We start from the raw sequence: 19749 nt of genomic DNA, 5'->3' as shown, positions 1-19749 counted from the left end.
GGCCTCTGCTTGACATCATGGGAAAATCAAAAGAAATCAGCCAAGATGTCAGAAAATAAATTGTAGACCTCCACAAGTCTGGTTCATCCTTGGGAGCAATTTCCAAATGCCTGAAGGTACCACGTTCATCTGTACAAACAATAGTACACAAGTATAAACACCATGGGACCACGCAGCCATCATACCACTCAGGAAGGAGACTTGTTCTGTCTCCTAGAGATTAATGTACTTTGGTGTGAAAGGTGCAAATCAATCCCAGAACAACAGCAAAGGACCTTGTGAAGATGCTAGAGGAAACAGGTACAAAGTATCTATATCCACAGTAAAATGAGTCCAATATCGACATAACCTGAAAGGCAGCTCAGCAAGGAAGAGCCAATGCTCCAAAACCGCCATAAAAAAAGCCAGACTACGTTTTGCAACTGCACATGGGGACAAAGATCGTACTTTTTGGAGAAATGTCCTCTGGTCTGATGAAACAAAAATAGAACTGTTTGGCCATAATGACAATTGTTATGTTCGGAGGAAAAAGGGGGCGCTTGCAAGCCAAAGAACACCATCCCAACCGTGAAGAACGGGGGTGGCAGCATCATGCTGTGGGGGTGCTTTGCTGCAGGAGGGACTGGTGCACTTCACAAAATAGATGGCATCATGAGGAAGGAAAATTATGTGGCTATTGAAGCAACATCTCAAGACATCAGTCAGGAAGTTAAAGCTTGATCGCAAATGGGTCTTCCAAATGTACAATGGCCCCAAGCATACTTCCAAAGTTGTGGCAAAATGGCTTAAGGACAACAAAGTCAAGGTATTGGAGTGGCCATCACAAAGCCCTGACCTCAATCCTATAGAACAGGGGTGTCAAACTCATTTTAGCTCAGGGGCCACATGGAGGAAAATCTATTCCCAAGTGGGCCGGACCGGAAAAATCATGGTATATATAACTTAAAAACAACAACTTCAGATTGTTTTCTTTATTTTAATACTATCAACATACAACATAAAGCTGGAGCCTGAGGACAGTGTGTCCAAAATAGTACAAGCACAACATCACTATTAATCATAAAACACGTCAAGTTTATTTGAAAATTCTAAAGAAAAAGAACACACAAACACACAATGCCTCAGTGATTAACAGAACTGTTTCACAGATCACAGAACTATATCAGGGTGTCATTTCTCAGGCAGAAATGTAGATAAAAAATAATGAAATCCTGTTCCCCAAACAAGTGCAAGAACCACTGAGTCAAGAATAGGTTAAATATACAAATAAAATAAAAACAATTAAAAACAATAGCACATCAACATAAAAACATATAAATATAAAGCTGGAGCCTGAGGACAGTGTCCAAAAGCACAACATCACTATTAATCATAAAACACCTCAAGTTATTTGAAAGTTCTGAGGACAAAGAACACACAAACACACAATGCCTCAGTGATTCACAGAAGTATATCACAGATCACAGAACTATATCAGGGTGTCATTTCTCAGGCAGAAATGTAGATAAAAATAATGAAATCCTGTTCCCCAAACAAGTGCAAGAACCACAGAGTCAAGAATAGGTTAAATATACAAATAAAATAAAATCAATTAAAAACAATAGCACATCAACATAAAAACATATAAACATAAATCTGAAAGCGTTGCTCAAACTCCCGTAACAGTCCCGTTATTTTATATTTGAACCGCTTCATGTCTGCCACATGTTGGGTGGCGCACACATTTTTCAGACAGGGGAAGTGAGCTGCATCACCACCGGCAAGTTGCGTCTCCCACAATGACAGCTTCAACTTGAAAGAACGTATGCTGTCATAATACTGCGTGACAACTTTGTTGCGCCCTTGCAGCTGTTTGTTCAAGTTATTCAGGTGCTCTGTAACATCCACCATAAATGCAAGGTCCTGCATCCATTCTGCGGAATGAAATTCTAACACTGGTTTGCCCTTTTCTTCCATGAACTGTTCAATTTCTTCTCGTAAATCAAAAAAACGCCTCAGCACAGCACCTCGGCTTAACCATCTTACCTCAGTGTGGTATGGCAGGCCATAGATGTGGTCTTTCTCTCTGAGAAGGCTGTCAAACTGACGGTGATTCAGGCTTCTGGATCGGATTAAATTAACAGTTTGGATGACCACCTTCATGACGTTATCCATCTTTAATGACTTGCAACACAAAGCCTCCTTGTGCAAAATACAGTGAAAAATAAAAAAATCACGTCCTCCATTTGCAGATTGCACTTTCTCTCTGAACTTTGTCACAACGCCTGCTTTTTTCCCGATCATTGAGGGCGCACCATCTGTAGCCAGGCTGACAGCGCGGGACCAGTCCACTCCGACCCTGTCCAGCGCGCCGACGAGTGCGGTAAAAATATCAGCTGCTGTCGTTGTATCTGTCATCGGCACCAACTCCACGAACTCCTCGGTGACGGTCAATGTGTCATCAACTCCGCGGATGAAAATGGCCAGTTGTGCAACATCTGTAATGTCCGTGCTTTCATCAATTGCAACCGAAAACGCAATAAATGACTTTACTTTTTGCTTCAACTGGCTGTCCAAATCCACTGAAAGATCGGAAATCCTGTCTGCAACTGTGTTTCTTGTCAGGCTGATATTTGCAAAAGCCTGCCGCTTTTCAGGGCACACAATCTCCGCTGCCTTCATCATGCATGTTTTTACAAATTCACCCTCACTAAATGGTTTTGAAGCCACTGCGATTTCATTAGCAATGAGGTAGCTAGCTTTCACTGCAGCGTCACTGATGTCTCGGCTGTGAGTAAACACAGACTGCTGTTTCTTCAGACCCGCCAACAGTTCATTCACCTTCTCTCATCTCCGCTGTCCTTGAAAGTTGTCATATTTGTCGGCATGAAGACTCACATAGTGGCGACGAAGGTTATATTCTTTCAGCACTGCAACATGCTCTGAACACACCAAACATACAGCTTTCCCATTCAATTCCGTAAATAAATAGGATGACCATTTTTCTTGGAACACTCTGCACTCTGCGTCCACTTTTCTCTTTTTTGACAGAGACATATTGGGGCAATGAGGGTGCCAAAGCACATAATGTTAAAAGTAGAAGCCGTAATAAATATCGCGGGCAAAACAAAGTAGCTCATTGGCTGCACGTGCTTGACCTACTTGCTCTGCCCCGGTATAAACAGTTTGCTTGCTTAACACAATTGCTATTGCGCCATCCAGTGGACGCAATTGGAACAGCAGTTCATTTTATTGAAAAATTGCAGCGCATTTATATACTTTACCGGATTAAACCCGTTTGCGGGCCTGATCCGGCCCGCGGGCCGTACGTTTGACACCCCTGCTATAGAACATTTGTGGGCAGAACTGACAAAGCCTGTGCGATCAATGAGGCCTACAAACCTGACTCAGTTACACCAGCTCTGTCAGGAGGAATGGGCCAAAATTCACACAACTTATTGTGGGAAGCTTATGGAAGGCTACCCAAAATGTTTGACCCAAGTTAAACAATTTAAAGGCAATGCTACCAAATACTAATTGAGTGTATGTAAACTTCTGACCCACTGGGAATGTGATGAAAGAAATAAAAGCTTAAATAAATAATTCTCTCTTCTATTATTCTGACATTTCACATTCTTAAAATAAAGTGGTGATCCTAACTGATTTTTACTAGGATGAAATGTCAGGAATTGTGAAAAACTGAGTTTAAAAGTATTTGGCTAAGGTGTATGTAAACTTCCGACTTCAACTGTACATGTACAAATTACCATGACTAACCTCTGTACCCCCGCACATTGACTCGGTACCGGTACCCCCTGTATATAAAAAGTAACTTTTTATTTTCGTATTTTATTTTCGTTTTTTTTGTAAATATTTTCTTAACTCTATTTTCTTAAAACTGCCTTGTTGGTTTAGGGCTTGTTAGTAAGCATTTCACGGTAAGGTCTACACCTGTTGTATTCGGTGCATGTGACAAATAAAATTTGATTGGATTTATAGATCTGAAGCGGTAGAATTGTTCTATGTGCTCTATTCCTATACTTCCCGTTCTTAAGTTTCATTTCTGTGTCTTTTACTTTCGGGTTTGTACACCAGTGTCAAACAGCAAAACTAATATTTTTGGTTTAATTAAAATATATTTCACAGCGGTTTAGATGGTACAATGATTATCTAAACTATCCATTGCTTGTTTTGTCACATAAACTGAAACGATTGGATTTTTTGCCAAAGGAAATGGCAAGACCGGTTTCTGCAAATTGCACCTTAAAAAGATTTTACTGAGTTACATATAAGGAAAGCAGTCAAATGAAATAATGCCCTAATCTATGGATTTCACATGACTGGGAAGGGGCTCAGCCATGGGTGGGCCTGGGAGGGCATAGGCACACCCATTTAGGAGCCAGAGCCAGTCAATCAGAATGAGTTTTCCCCACAAAAGGGCTTTATTACAGACAGAAATACTCCTCAGTTTCATCCGTTGTCGGGGTGACTGGTCTCAGACGATCCCGCAGGTGAAGAAGCCGGAGGTGGAAGTCCTGGGCTGGCATGGTTACACGTGGTCTGCGGTTGTGAGGCCAGTTGGACATACTGCCAAGTTCTCTAAAACGACTTCTGGCAACAGCTCTGGTGGACATTCCTGTAGTCAGCATGCCAGTTGCAAGATCCCTCAAAACTTGAGACATCAGTGGCAATATGTTCTCTGACAAAACTACAAAAATATAAATGCAACATGTAAAGTGTTGGTCTCGTGTTTTATGAGCTGAAATAAAAGATCATAGACATTTTCCGTAGGCACAAAATGCTAATTTCTCTCACATTTTGTGCACAAATCCCAGTTAGTGAGCATTTCTCATTTTGTCAATATAATGCATCCACCTGTGGCATATCAAGAAGCTGATTAAACAGCATGATCATTACACAGGTGCACCTTGTGCTGGGGACAATAAAAAGCCACTCTAAAATGTGCAGTTTTGTCATTCAACACAATGCCACAGATGTCTCAAGTTTTGAGGGAGCGTGCAATTGGCTAGCTGACTGCAGGAATGTCCACAAGAGCTGTTGCCAGAGAATGTAATATTAATTTCTCTACCATAAGCTGCCTCCAACGTCGTTTTAGAGAATTTGGCCAACTGGCCTCACAACCGCAGACCCCGTGTATGACGTTGTGTGGGCGAGCGGTTTTCTGATGTCCATTTTGTAAACAAAGTGCCCGATGGTGGAGGTGGGGTTATGGTAGGGCAGGCATAAACTACTGACAATGAACACAAATGCATTTTATCGATGGCAATTTGAATGCACAGAGATACAGTGACGAGGAACCCTGAGGCCCATTGTCGTGCCATTCATACGCCGCCATCACCTCATGTTTCAACATGATAATGCACAGCCCAGTATCGCAAGGATCTGTACACAATTCCAGGAAGCTGAAAATTGCACATTTATTGATTTCCTTATATGAACTGTAACTCAGTATGTTGCATTTATATTGCTGTTCAGTATAAAAGGCTCAACAGCGAGTCTCTGCCATGTTATGGGGAAATAGGATGCGGGGGAAGGGGAGATTTATTTTGAACTCAGCCTAGTGCTGTTGGAATTCACCTAGCTTCTACATAGGGGAGAAATTCTATATGTGATGCATTTTATCAGGCGAAAATACAGCACAGCATGTCAGAATAGCTGGAAACAGAAGTGCTCTTCAAATAGCATTTATTGCTCAGCACATTCAAGCATGATCAAATCACATTATCAACCATTCACATTATCATTCCTATGCACATTATCATCCATTGGGCAGAAGTAAATAGATACAGCAAAATACAGCTTTTGATTTGTTACATTCAATATTACAGTACATCTCTCTCACAGGAGTTCATTAACTGTCCCTCATAATTGACAGTCACGAACCATGATACTGTACATATTAAGTGTCAGTTAATTTTTTAAGGTGGAGCAGTGCTCATATTGCTTTAAAGGCTTGCACTAACCATGCAGTTTTACAGAAAACCTCTACTGACCTCTAAATCTAGTCATTCTAAAAAGAGGTTAAGTCCCACGTTTTAGGTTTAGCTTGCATCTCTGCGATTGGCTCAGCATCTTGTCCTGTTGTCTTCTTCAAAGTTTTGTCATCTTTGCTCTCTCCATCACCTCCTGTAAAGCCGTTCTCGTCTATTTTAAATTGCGCCTGTTCTGTTATCTTCCCATCAACTGTTTTCTCTTTCAAACCTACGTCTGATACATCCTGTTCTTTCACTGGAGATGTCTTTGTAATAGATATCTCCACATGTTCAGGTTTTAACTCAGAGGACTTGGTCTTCACGCTCTCTGTCTTTGGGGTTTCATCTTTGGGATCTGTAACCTTCTCAGGCTCTTTGGCCATACTTTCCTCTGGTTTCTCCTGAGTTGTGTTGCTCCCTGGCGCCTCCCTGTGTGAATCCATGCTCTCTGCAACTGCAGACACCTGTTTCTCTGGTGGTGTGATTGTCTTAGCTTTGTCACCACTGCTGATCGTTTCACTCTCTTCTGTAGGGGTGGTCGTTGATTCTGGGGTGAGGGTTGAGTCTGGTTTAGGGGTGGTCGTTGATTCTGGGGTGAGGGTTGAGTCTGGTTTAGGGGTGGTCGTTGATTCTGGGGTGAGGATTGAGTCCGGTTTAGGGGTGGTCGTTGATTCTGGGGTGAGGGTTGAGTCTGGTTTAGGGGTGGTCGTTGATTCTGGGGTGAGGGTTGAGTCTGGTTTAGGGGTGGTCGTTGATTCTGGGGTGAGGGTTGAGTCTGGTTTAGGGGTGGTCGTTGATTCTGGGGTGAGGGTTGAGTCTGGTTTAAGGGTGGTCGTTGATTTTGGGATGAGGGTTGAGTCTTGTTTAGGGGAGGTTGTTGATTCTGGGGTGAGGATTGAGTCTGGTTTAGGGGTGGTCGTTGATTCTGGGGTGAGGTTTGAGTCTGGTTTAGGGGTGGTCGTTGATTCTGGGGTGAGGTTTGAGTCTGGTTTAGGGGTGGTCGTTGATTCTGGGGTGAGGGTTGAGTCTGGTTTAGGGGTGGTCATTGATTCTGGGGTGAGGCTTGAGTCTGGTTTAAGGGTGGTCGTTGATTCTGGGGTGAGGGTTGAGTCTTGTTTAGGGGAGGTTGTTGATTCTGGGGTGAGGGTTGAGTCTGGTTTAGGGGTGGTCGTTGATTCTGGGGTGAGGGTTGAGTCTGGTTTAGGGGTGGTCGTTGATTCTGGGGTGAGGTTTGAGTCTGGTTTAGGGGTGGTAGTTGGTTCTGGGGTGAGGCTTGAGTCTGGTTTAGGGGTGGTCGTTGATTCTGGGGTGAGAGTTGAGTCTGGTTTAGGGGATATTTCCTTTTTAGGGATGATGGTTGGGTCTGGTATAGAGGATGTCTCCTCTTTAAGGGTAACAGTGGGGTCTGGTATAGAGGATATTTCCACTTTAGTAGTGACAGTGGGGTCTGGTTTAGGGGATGTTTCCTCTTTAGGGGAGACAGTTGGGTCTGGTATAGGGGATGTTTCTTCTTTAGGGGTGACAGTGGGGTCTGGTTTAGGGGATGTTTCTTCTTTAGGGGTTACAGTTGAGTCTGGTTTAGGGGATATTTCCTTTTTAGGGGTGATGGTTGTGTCTGGTTTAGGGGAAGTTTCTACTTTAGGGGTGATGGTTGGGTCCGGTTTTGATGTTTCCTCTTTAGGGGTGACAGTGGGGTCTGGTTTAGGGGATGTTTCCTCTTTAGGGGTGACAGTGGGGTCTGGTTTAGGGGATGTCTCCTCTTTAGGGGTGACAGTGGGGTCTGGTTTAGGGGATATTTCCTCTTTAGGGGTGACAGTGGGGTCTGGTTTAGGGGATGTTTCTTCTTTAGGGGTGACAGAGGGGTCTGGTTTAGGGGATGTTTCTTCTTTAGGAGTGACAGTGGGGTCTGGTTTAGGGGATGTGTCTTCTTTAGGGGTGACGGTTGTGTCTGGTTTATGTGATATCTCAGATTCTTTCATTTTTTCCTCAGCTGTTGAGACATCTTTTGTGAAATTTTCACTGCCATTCGATTCATTCAGCTCAACCTTTTTTACACTATAATCCTTGCTGCTCACTTTTGGCTCTGTCGGACCCACCTCCTTTCCAGGAATCATTGGCACATGCTCTTCCTTCCACTCACTTGTTGTGCTGGGAATTCCGTCTGGAATTTTACCTCCTACTGTTGTGTCATCCTGTGTCGTTTTTACACCAGAATCATCTGGTGACTTCACCTGCTCCACTGCCGCTTTGGTTGAACTGCTCTTTAGCTCTGCAGTGATATCAGGGGATTCCATGTCCTTCTCTGTGGTCTCAGGGAGATCCTCTTCTTGTGTTCTCACATCGCATTCTGCCTCTTGTGTTGTCACAGCACTCTCTACCTCTTGAGGTTGGTCTGACTCTCTGTGCTCCTTCTGATCACGTTTCTGCTCCAGTGTTGGGGCACTCTGCTCTGTCAGATCTACCTTTTTTCTCTCTTTGATGGGACTTTCTTTTGGGCTATCCTGCTGTTGCTCTGTTGAGGCACTCTCCTCTTTCAGATCTATCTCTTTTTTCTCTTTTAAATGACTTCCTTTTTTTCTCTCCTCTGACACCTTTTTGGATTCTTTGGTGATGTCCTCCATGGGGACCTGTGGTTCACCCTTTATTGAACTTCCTGTTTTGGGTTCTGTTGAGCTGTCACCGTTCATGGGAACCTCTGGTTTGGACTCGTCATGTTTTGGGGCGTCATCTTTTTCTAATGTCTCCTTTTTCTTGGTGTCTAGCTCCTCGGTTGTGTCCAGTTTTTCCTTCTCTCCCTTACGGGTGGCCTCAGCTGATTTGACTTCACTTGGTGTTTTTTCACCTCTGTCAATGTCCTCTGTCTTTTTACTTCATCTGGCTCATCCCCCTTTTCCTCCTCTCTTTCGTCATCTCCTTCCTCTCCATCTTCTCCCTCGCTAGGGTTAACTCCATCTCCATTCATCGCTACCTCTGCTGATGTTTCCATCTGCTGTCTCTTAGACTCTTCCTCCTGTTCACCCTTTTCCTCTGGGGCGTCCACTTCAAGATCCACTTTACTTCCATCTTTCTCTTTCTCTTCATCCTCCTCTTCCCCACTCCTCCTATCAGCTTTGTCACGCTCTTCTCCCTGCTTCTGTCTCAGCTCCTCTCCCTGTCCCCCGACCGTCTCCTCGGAGCCTGTCTCCTCGGAGCCTGTCTCCTCGATCTCGGACATCTCCACCTCTCTGGTGGTCTCAGTTATGATCTCCTCTACAAACTTGTACTGGGGCACAGATCTACGTGTGGGACCTCCCTGCCGGGCCAGGCAAGGCAGGGTGTAGACGGGGGGCTGGTTGTAGATGCAGGGCATGGAGATGTGGGTGTCAGAGATGGTGTACAGACGGGATTCCTCACCCTCCAGGAGTTTCCTATAGGGAGACAGAAAGACCTGTTATTACCGTCATGACTATGAATGGATATGTCCCAATGTGTTAGCCTCGTAAATACCAGACTGATCACCGCTGTGCACATCCATGTGAGCTTGCCAGATCAGGCGGCTTGCGACGCTACCAATGTGTGTGGATGTGTCTGAATATCCATATTATGATTAAAGTGTCATTCTGTGTTGTGATATGGTCTATGGTCAGTTCAGGTTAAATATGAAATCAAACTATTTCAATAAAATGTCTACTGTTTAATTTGATTGGTCTTTCTTCATTGTTCACTATTTACTGTGTTTTGTAGTAATCCCTCACTAACACTATGACACTTTTGCACAGTTTTGCTCTAACCCAGCACTAAGTTGAATCAGATGTGTTAGTGCTGGGCTAGAATAAAATGCACACCCCTTGGTTATCCTCAGAAAAAGATCCAGGAACACACTATAAAATATATGGTATTTTCCTCAGTCAATTATATGATATATGGGAGAGATGGAGTTGATGTCTCTTACCTGTAAGAATGAATTTGCCTGAATGCAAATATGAATCATAAAAATGCGTATGTTTATTTACAATGATTAGAGGTACAAAATAAACCACAGCCTACCTGGTAATGAATCATTTCCACATAGTGACGCTCTTCCAGCTCGTGTAGTTGTTTTTCCAGGGCCTCTCTCGTTCCTTTCCCGCAGTCCAGTTCAATATTTTTTACCTGCAGGCGCCTTCTATGCTCCTGGATCTCCTGCTGGGTCGCCTTCATGGCCTCTCTGTTACTCTCGGCCGCTTTGGTTAACTTTGCGAACTGGACACGGAAGCCCTCCTCCGCCTGCTGAATGTCGGAGGCAGCGTGACCTTCTAACTGTGCACGGATGTCCCGGAGAGCCGCAGTGATTTCGGGTTTGCAAAAGTCGTGTGCCTTGACCGTTACCTGAGCCTCTTGGATCTGGGCCACCATCTCCGATACCTCGTCCTCATGGTTCTTCTTCAGGAAGTGGATCTCGTCCACCAGAGACTGCGCTTTCTTGTCCAACTGAAGTTTGGCGAGGTATGCATCGTTGGCGTCCTTTTTCAGCACAAGGATGCCGTTCTCTGCGTCCGAGCGGTCACGCGCCTCCTGCTCGTACTTGTCTCTCAAGGTGAGGAAATCTTCCTCCAGGTTCTGATGCTCTATCTCGATCTGACGCTTCTGAAGGGTGATGTCATGAAATAATTTCCTCAGATCCCTAAGCTCCGGCTCGTGCTCCTGGGCCAGAGACGCAGGGGACTGTGCCTTCTGTTTGATTTCCTCGATTTCCCTCTCGAGCAATTCATTTTGATGCTCTAAATGACGCACCTTCTCTATGAATCCGGCGAAACGATCGTTCAGCCCATGGAGCAGTTCTTTCTCATTCATTTTCGTCAACACCCCGGTAAATGGGTTTGATAAATCAAAAAAGCTCTCCGATGATCTTGGAACGGATCCGAATTCGCTCTTCAGCGTCTTTGCATATCCTCTGCTCATAGATGCGGTAGTCGACTCAAAGCCAACGGTCCTGGACGCAGAGGGGGGATCCAGTCAGTTTGAGTTGATAGAGGGAATACTCAGCTTGATTTCCTCTATGCGGAGAACCCGAAGGATACTCCATTCTGTGGCTCATATTGTCTCAGTAGACTCAGCCGTGTTGGTGTGCAGGCTAAGCAGCACGGCTCGTACCTTTTATACCCCCTCGGTCTGCTCGGGCTGCAGAATAGAACTGTCCATAGTGCTGAAAATGTATAGAATCAGCTGTTGTTCTTGACTGTCTGCCAACGCGCGCGTCTTAACCTGTCCTCCCTGTCTCTCTCTCCATCTTTCTCTCTCTCTCCCTCATCGTTTTGTCGCAGACAGCAGTTACGCGTAGGATACCATTTTACTTTGAAACTTCGGCAGTCAACAATGTTGCCTCAAAATTATAAGTCATATGTCTTCAATAAATTGTCCGGTGTTCAGACTATTGTTTTATCCAAGGGGCTTTCCTGGTTTTTATGATTTTCTTGATATTATCGAAAGGGGCTGCAAATTCTGGTTTGGCTGAATGTGCTTGCCTTGTAATAGAACTGTATATTACTGTATACAAGAGACTGTAATGCAAGTGTAAAATAGTAATTAAGAATGACCCTAAGCCTAGACATAACTGCTCCCATTTCTCAGTCAAGCAGCACTTTTAAAGGGCATTCCAGCCACTTTTCAACCTCACATTCATAATCTCCAGCACCAAACCTGTGAAAATGAGCTTGAAAAGGGGTGGAGTTGCCCTATAATCTTGCACCTTTTTACTAATGTCTACATGAGGAAAATGCATGGGTCTGCTTGGCTGAAAAGCGTCAAGTGAAGCCAGTTTGGATTTGGCTTCACTCCAATCACATCACATCAAGAGCAATACGTCATTGACCTTTTCCTAAATTAGCCATGGATGGAGATAGGGATTTGGACTTGTGGTTTTACTTAATTATTGTGCTGGCCAATGATTATAACTGCAATTCTGATCTAACCATAAAATCATACATTGTTGTGCCCGAGGCCTGAAAGGATGGAAGTTCATTTTGTAGCTAGATGTAGAAGGCTAATATTAACTAGCTAATTTTGCCCATGAAAGGAAGTTAGGCTAGCGAGCAAGCATTTTAGCTAGGTAGCCTAGGACAACAAAATATAAAAGTGTGTACTGTATAACAGTCATAGACCGTCTCGTCAATATGAAAGAGAGGAGGATGGCATTGACATTTCTCTACAAGTAGGTTGAGTCAACATGTTTTTTCTACTTGCATGAACTCATGCACACACACACAAAATCGGAATCATGGACAGCCACATCATATTTAGCTTACGTTGATTGGACTAAATCGTTTTTGGTATCTTTTAGTTGTATTAGACTAAGCATAGGTGAAGTGATGATGTTGAAATGTTTAAGTTGAAATGGTGCTGGAATAGTGGAGGCAGCAACTGTTTTCTTTGCAACCTGCAATAATTATTGGTGGCTCTAAATCAATAGTTGTTTAGTAGTCTGAAAATGTCGGAAAAATTAACTTGCTTGACCATGCTGTAGGTCATGTAACTAACTGTTTGTTACATGCAATATGCTTTGAGGACTTCACTGGACAGAGGTTACTCTCCGGTTTTGTGATGAAAAAAAGGTGTGGTTGAATTTATTCTGCCACTGTCTTCTTATTGTCTCGGCCTTAGGCCTATATATCACGGTGGCAAGGCATATGAACTAACAGGTTATAGAGCAAACAATGCAATTATCACGACAGATAGGTTGTAATATGGCTTTTTTTTCTGGCTTGGCTTCCCCAGTGATTTTACCCATGCACCGCTACTGTTTAAACAGTCTATGGCTCGAGGTGATCTGAACTATTTGATTGGCCAGTGGTAGGCCTATAGGTGCACTTGATTTGCTCTCTGGGCCTGCCGGGTAGGTGGAGTTTTGTACAAATTACCTCGACTAACCCTACACCTGTTGTATTCGGCGCATGTGACAAATAAAATTTGATTGGATTTATAGATCTGTAATTCTCATTGAAAGCAAGTCGGTTTCTGCAAATTGCACTTTGAAAGGTGCTACTCATAGAATTATTCTGAATTTTAATATTTTCATAATATACTGAACAAATATATATACGGAACATGCAACAATTTCAACGATTTTACTGAGTTACAGTTCATATAAGGAAAGCAGTCAATTGAAATAATGCCCTAATCTATGGATTTCACATGACAGGGAAGGGGCGCAGCCATGGGAGGGCATAGGCACACCCACTTAGGAGCCAGAGCCAGTCAATCAGAATGAGTTTTTCCCCACAAAAGGACTTTATTACAGACAGAAATACTCCTCAGTTTCATCCGCTGTCGGGGTGACTGGTCTCAGACGATCCTGCAGGTGAAGAAGCAGGAGGTGGAAGTCCTGGGCTGGCATTGTTACACGTGGTCTGCAGTTGTGAGGCCGGTTGGACATACTGCCAAGTTCTCTAAAACGACTTCTGGCAACAGCTCTGGTGGACATTCCTGTAGTCAGCATGCCAGTTGCAAGATCCCTCAAAACTTGAGACATCTGTGTCATTGTGTTGTCTGGTGTCTGACAAAACTAAAAAAATATAAATGCAACAAGTAAAGTGTTGGTCTCGTGTTTTATGAGCTGAAATAAAAGATCACAGACATTTTCCATAGGCACAAAAAGCGTATTTCTCTCATATTCTGTGCACAAATATGTTTACATCCCTGTTAGTGAGCATTTCTTATTTGCCAAGATAATGCACCCACCTGACAGGTGAGGCATATCAAGAAGCTGATTAAACAGCATGGTCATTACACAGGTGCACCTTGTGCTGGGGACAACAAAAGGCCACTCTAAAATGTGCAGTTTTGTCACGCAACACAATGCCACAGATGTCTCAAGTTTTGAGGGAGCATGCAGTTGGCATGATGACTGCAGGAATGCCCACCAGAGCTGTTGCCAGAGAATGTTATATTAATTTCTCTATCATAAGCCGCCTCCAACGTCGTTTTAGAGAATTTGGCCAACTGGCCTCACAACCGCAGACCACGTGTGTGGCGTCTTGGGGGCGAGCGGTTTGCTGATGTCCATTTTGTGAACAGAGTGTCCCATGGTGGCGGTGGGGTTATAGTATGGGCAGGCATAAGCTACGGAGAATGAACACAATTGCATTTTATCGATGGCAATTTGAATGCACAGAGATAACGTGACGAGATCCTGAGGCCCATTGTCATGCCATTCATCCGCAGCCATCACCTCATGTTTCAGCATGATAAATCAAATCAAATCTAATTTTATTTGCTACATGAACCGAACACAACAGGTGTAGACCTTACAGTGAAATTCTTACTTACAACTCAAACCAAATAAAATAAAATGTTTATGTCACATACACGTGTTTAGCAGATGTTATTGCGGGTGTAGCGAAATGGTTGTGCTTCTAGCTCCGACAGTGCAGTAATATCTAACAAGTAATATCTAACAATTTCACAACATATACCCAATACACACAAATCTAAGTAAGGAATGGAATTTATATACATATATGGACAAGCAATGACAGAGCGGCATGGACTAAGATACAGTAGAATATTATAGAATACAGTACATACATATGAAAGGAGTAATGCAAGATATGTAAACATTATTAAAGTGACTAGTGTTCCATTTCTTAAAGTGGCCAGTGATTTCAATAGGCAGCAGCAGTTTTTCTTGGCCTTCCTGTGACATCGGGTGCTGTAGGTGTCCTGGAGGGTGGGTAGTTTGCCCCCGGTAACCGCCCTCTGGAGAGCCCTGTGGTTGCGGGCGGTGCAGTTTCCGTACCAGGCGGTGATACAGCCCGACAGGATGCTCTCAATTGTGCACAGGATGCTCTCAATTGTGCAAGCCCTTAACCAACATGCAGTTTTTAAGAAAATTTAAAAAAGGGTTAAGTAAAAAATAGATAAGTAAAAAAAATAAAAAATAGCAATTAATTAAAGAGCAGTAGTAAAATAAAATAACAGTAGGGAGGCTATATACAGGGAGTTCCGGTACAGAGCCAATGTGCTTGGGCACCAGTTAGTCGAGGTAATTGAGGTAATATGTACATGTGGGTAGAGTTAAAGTGACTATGCATAAATAATAAACAGAGTAGCAGCAGCGAAGAAGAGTGGGACAACATTCCGCAGGCCACAATCAACAGCCTGATCAACTCTATGCGAAGGAGATGTGTCGCTCTGCATGAGGCAAATGGTGGTCACACCAGATACTGACTGGTTTTCTGATCCATTCCCCTAACTTTTTTGATAAAGTATCCATGACCAACAGATACATATCTGTATTCCCAGTCATGTGAAATCCACAGATTAGGGCCTAATTGTTATGAGAACTATTTAACTAACTATTTCAGTGTCTCTGTGTGTCTCCCAAAAGGTTGTAATGCTTTTGGATCAAGAAACGGACAGAGTTCCGGTCTGCATAGTCATAGATCTTTATTAATTGAGAATTCCGCCACAAAATGGTCGTAAAATATTTTTATACGCACACGTCATACAAAAATCCCACCCTCTATAGGCGGGTTGTAGTTTTCCACTTGAAAACTGCTCTCCTGACCATCAGGTCACACACACACACACACACACACACACACACACATACACACACACACACACACACACACACACACACACACACACACTACACATACACACATACATACACACACATGTTCTTATCATAGTCTACTCTCTGCATTCCTCAGTTATCTCCGTTCTCACAATATTCTGACTGCCTCATTGTACATCTAACTAAGCTACACATATTATCAGTTTATAGTCTTATGATTCTAACACTTTTCACACAGTTTCGGAGTGTAATAATTAGTCACTACTAAGAAAGTACTAATCATACTTAAAACAAAAAAACTGTTGAGGCACTCTCCTCTTTCAGATCTATCTCTTTTTTCTCTTTTAAATGACTTCCTTTTTTTCTCTCCTCTGACACCTTTTTGGATTCTTTGGTGATGTCCTCCATGGGGACCTGTGGTTCACCCTTTATTGAACTTCCTGTTTTGGGTTCTGTTGAGCTGTCACCGTTCATGGGAACCTCTGGTTTGGACTCGTCATGTTTTGGGGCGTCATCTTTTTCTAATGTCTCCTTTTTCTTGGTGTCTAGCTCCTCGGTTGTGTCCAGTTTTTCCTTCTCTCCCTTACGGGTGGCCTCAGCTGATTTGACTTCACTTGGTGTTTTTTCACCTCTGTCAATGTCCTCTGTCTTTTTACTTCATCTGGCTCATCCCCCCTTTTCCTCCTCTCTTTCGTCATCTCCTTCCTCTCCATCTTCTCCCTCGCTAGGGTTAACTCCATCTCCATTCATCGCTACCTCTGCTGATGTTTCCATCTGCTGTCTCTTAGACTCTTCCTCCTGTTCACCCCTTTTTCCTCTGGGGGCGTCCACTTCAAGATCCACTTTACTTCCATCTTTCTCTTTCTCTTCATCCTCCTCTTCCCCACTCCTCCTATCAGCTTTGTCACGCTCTTCTCCCTGCTTCTGTCTCAGCTCCTCTCCCTGTCCCCCGACCGTCTCCTCGGAGCCTGTCTCCTCGGAGCCTGTCTCCTCGATCTCGGACATCTCCACCTCTCTGGTGGTCTCAGTTATGATCTCCTCTACAAACTTGTACTGGGGCACAGATCTACGTGTGGGACCTCCCTGCCGGGCCAGGCAAGGCAGGGTGTAGACGGGGGGCTGGTTGTAGATGCAGGGCATGGAGATGTGGGTGTCAGAGATGGTGTACAGACGGGATTCCTCACCCTCCAGGAGTTTCCTATAGGGAGACAGAAAGACCTGTTATTACCGTCATGACTATGAATGGATATGTCCCAATGTGTTAGCCTCGTAAATACCAGACTGATCACCGCTGTGCACATCCATGTGAGCTTGCCAGATCAGGCGGCTTGCGACGCTACCAATGTGTGTGGATGTGTCTGAATATCCATATTATGATTAAAGTGTCATTCTGTGTTGTGATATGGTCTATGGTCAGTTCAGGTTAAATATGAAATCAAACTATTTCAATAAAATGTCTACTGTTTAATTTGATTGGTCTTTCTTCATTGTTCACTATTTACTGTGTTTTGTAGTAATCCCTCACTAACACTATGACACTTTTGCACAGTTTTGCTCTAACCCAGCACTAAGTTGAATCAGATGTGTTAGTGCTGGGCTAGAATAAAATGCACACCCCTTGGTTATCCTCAGAAAAAGATCCAGGAACACACTATAAAATATATGGTATTTTCCTCAGTCAATTATATGATATATGGGAGAGATGGAGTTGATGTCTCTTACCTGTAAGAGAGAATCTCCACATCCAAAGCCATTTTGACATTCAGCAGGTCCTGGTACTCTCTCAGGTAGCCAGACATGTCTAGTTTAGCATTGGTCAGCTGATTCTCCAGCTGCCTGATAGTGTCCTGGACAGAAAAGCACACAAATAGAGTCAATAATAGTGTCCACCAGCCACTTTAGTTGGTATGACAACAGGGAGAAATTTAGGGGGGGGATAATGTTCTACCCCAATAGGCCTATATGAGGAAATTATATTCCAATAATGGTATAGTTCACATGGGGCCTATATTTGTTGCTGACACCTACAACATAGGCCTGAATGCAAATATGAATCATAAAAATGCGTATGTTTATTTACAATGATTAGAGGTACAAAATAAACCACAGCCTACCTGGTAATGAATCATTTCCACATAGTGACGCTCTTCCAGCTCGTGTAGTTGTTTTTCCAGGGCCTCTCTCGTTCCTTTCCCGCAGTCCAGTTCAATATTTTTTACCTGCAGGCGCCTTCTATTCTCCTGGATCTCCTGCTGGGTCGCCTTCATGGCCTCTCTGTTACTCTCGGCCGCTTTGGTTAACTTTGCGAACTGGACACGGAAGCCCTCCTCCGCCTGCTGAATGTCGGAGGCAGCGTGACCTTCTAACTGTGCACGGATGTCCCGGAGAGCCGCAGTGATTTCGGGTTTGCAAAAGTCGTGTGCCTTGACCGTTACCTGAGCCTCTTGGATCTTGGCCACCATCTCCGATACCTCGTCCTCATGGTTCTTCTTCAGGAAGTGGATCTCGTCCACCAGAGACTGCGCTTTCTTGTCCAACTGAAGTTTGGCGAGGTATGCATCGTTGGCGTCCTTTTTCAGCACAAGGATGCCGTTCTCTGCGTCCGAGCGGTCACGCGCCTCCTGCTCGTACTTGTCTCTCAAGGTGAGGAAATCTTCCTCCAGGTTCTGATGCTCTATCTCGATCTGACGCTTCTGAAGGGTGATGTCATGAAATAATTTCCTCAGATCCCTAAGCTCCGGCTCGTGCTCCTGGGCCAGAGAAGCAGGGGACTGTGCCTTCTGTTTGATTTCCTCGATTTCCCTCTCGAGCAATTCATTTTGATGCTCTAAATGACGCACCTTCTCTATGAATCCGGCGAAACGATCGTTCAGCCCATGGAGCAGTTCTTTCTCATTCATTTTCGTCAACACCCCGGTAAATGGGTTTGATAAATCAAAAAAGCTCTCCGATGATCTTGGAACGGATCCGAATTCGCTCTTCAGCGTCTTTGCATATCCTCTGCTCATAGATGCGGTAGTCGACTCAAAGCCAACGGTCCTGGACGCAGAGGGGGATCCAGTCAGTTTGAGTTGATAGAGGGAATACTCAGCTTGATTTCCTCTATGCGGAGAACCCGAAGGATACTCCATTCTGTGGCTCATATTGTCTCAGTAGACTCAGCCGTGTTGGTGTGCAGGCTAAGCAGCACGGCTCGTACCTTTTATACCCCCTCGGTCTGCTCGGGCTGCAGAATAGAACTGTCCATAGTGCTGAAAATGTATAGAATCAGCTGTTGTTCTTGACTGTCTGCCAACGCGCGCGTCTTAACCTGTCCTCCCTGTCTCTCTCTCCATCTTTCTCTCTCTCTCCCTCATCGTTTTGTCGCAGACAGCAGTTACGCGTAGGATACCATTTTACTTTGAAACTTCGGCAGTCAACAATGTTGCCTCAAAATTATAAGTCATATGTCTTCAATAAATTGTCCGGTGTTCAGACTATTGTTTTATCCAAGGGGCTTTCCTGGTTTTTATGATTTTCTTGATATTATCGAAAGGGGCTGCAAATTCTGGTTTGGCTGAATGTGCTTGCCTTGTAATAGAACTGTATATTACTGTATACAAGAGACTGTAATGCAAGTGTAAAATAGTAATTAAGAATGACCCTAAGCCTAGACATAACTGCTCCCATTTCTCAGTCAAGCAGCACTTTTAAAGGGCATTCCAGCCACTTTTCAACCTCACATTCATAATCTCCAGCACCAAACCTGTGAAAATGAGCTTGAAAAGGGGTGGAGTTGCCCTATAATCTTGCACCTTTTTACTAATGTCTACATGAGGAAAATGCATGGGTCTGCTTGGCTGAAAAGCGTCAAGTGAAGCCAGTTTGGATTTGGCTTCACTCCAATCACATCACATCAAGAGCAATACGTCATTGACCTTTTCCTAAATTAGCCATGGATGGAGATAGGGATTTGGACTTGTGGTTTTACTTAATTATTGTGCTGGCCAATGATTATAACTGCAATTCTGATCTAACCATAAAATCATACATTGTTGTGCCCGAGGCCTGAGAGGATGGAAGTTCATTTTGTAGCTAGATGTAGAAGGCTAATATTAACTAGCTAATTTTGCCCATGAAAGGAAGTTAGGCTAGCGAGCAAGCATTTTAGCTAGGTAGCCTAGGACAACAAAATATAAAAGTGTGTACTGTATAACAGTCATAGACCGTCTCGTCAATATGAAAGAGAGGAGGATGGCATTG

At 43.8% G+C, this 19749-nt stretch overlaps 2 protein-coding genes across 2 annotated transcripts; both read right to left on the bottom strand.

The window, feature by feature from the left end:
* Positions 1-6010: 6010 nt before the first annotated feature.
* LOC123482753 (neurofilament medium polypeptide-like) lies at positions 6011-10784 on the bottom strand. The gene is made up of 4 exons (XM_045211477.1): positions 10108-10784; positions 8842-9379; positions 8146-8758; positions 6011-7275 (listed from the first exon to the last, which is right to left on the bottom strand). Exons 1-4 carry the CDS (start codon positions 10782-10784, stop codon positions 6011-6013), a joined length of 3093 nt encoding a protein of 1030 aa, XP_045067412.1.
* A 5389-nt stretch (positions 10785-16173) lies between these two features.
* On the bottom strand, positions 16174-19187 carry LOC121553249 (neurofilament medium polypeptide-like). Its single transcript, XM_045211476.1, has 3 exons — positions 17622-19187; positions 17230-17354; positions 16174-16705 (listed from the first exon to the last, which is right to left on the bottom strand). Exons 1-3 carry the CDS (start codon positions 18648-18650, stop codon positions 16174-16176), a joined length of 1686 nt encoding a protein of 561 aa, XP_045067411.1. The 5' UTR covers positions 18651-19187.
* Between the last annotated feature and the right edge of the window lie 562 nt (positions 19188-19749).

Source organism: Coregonus clupeaformis, chromosome 37, assembly GCF_020615455.1.
Source record: "Coregonus clupeaformis isolate EN_2021a chromosome 37, ASM2061545v1, whole genome shotgun sequence".
In the NCBI taxonomy this organism is placed as follows: domain Eukaryota; kingdom Metazoa; phylum Chordata; class Actinopteri; order Salmoniformes; family Salmonidae; genus Coregonus; species Coregonus clupeaformis.
Note: the sequence above shows the minus strand (reverse complement) of the source record. Positions and strands in the feature narration are given on the sequence as shown.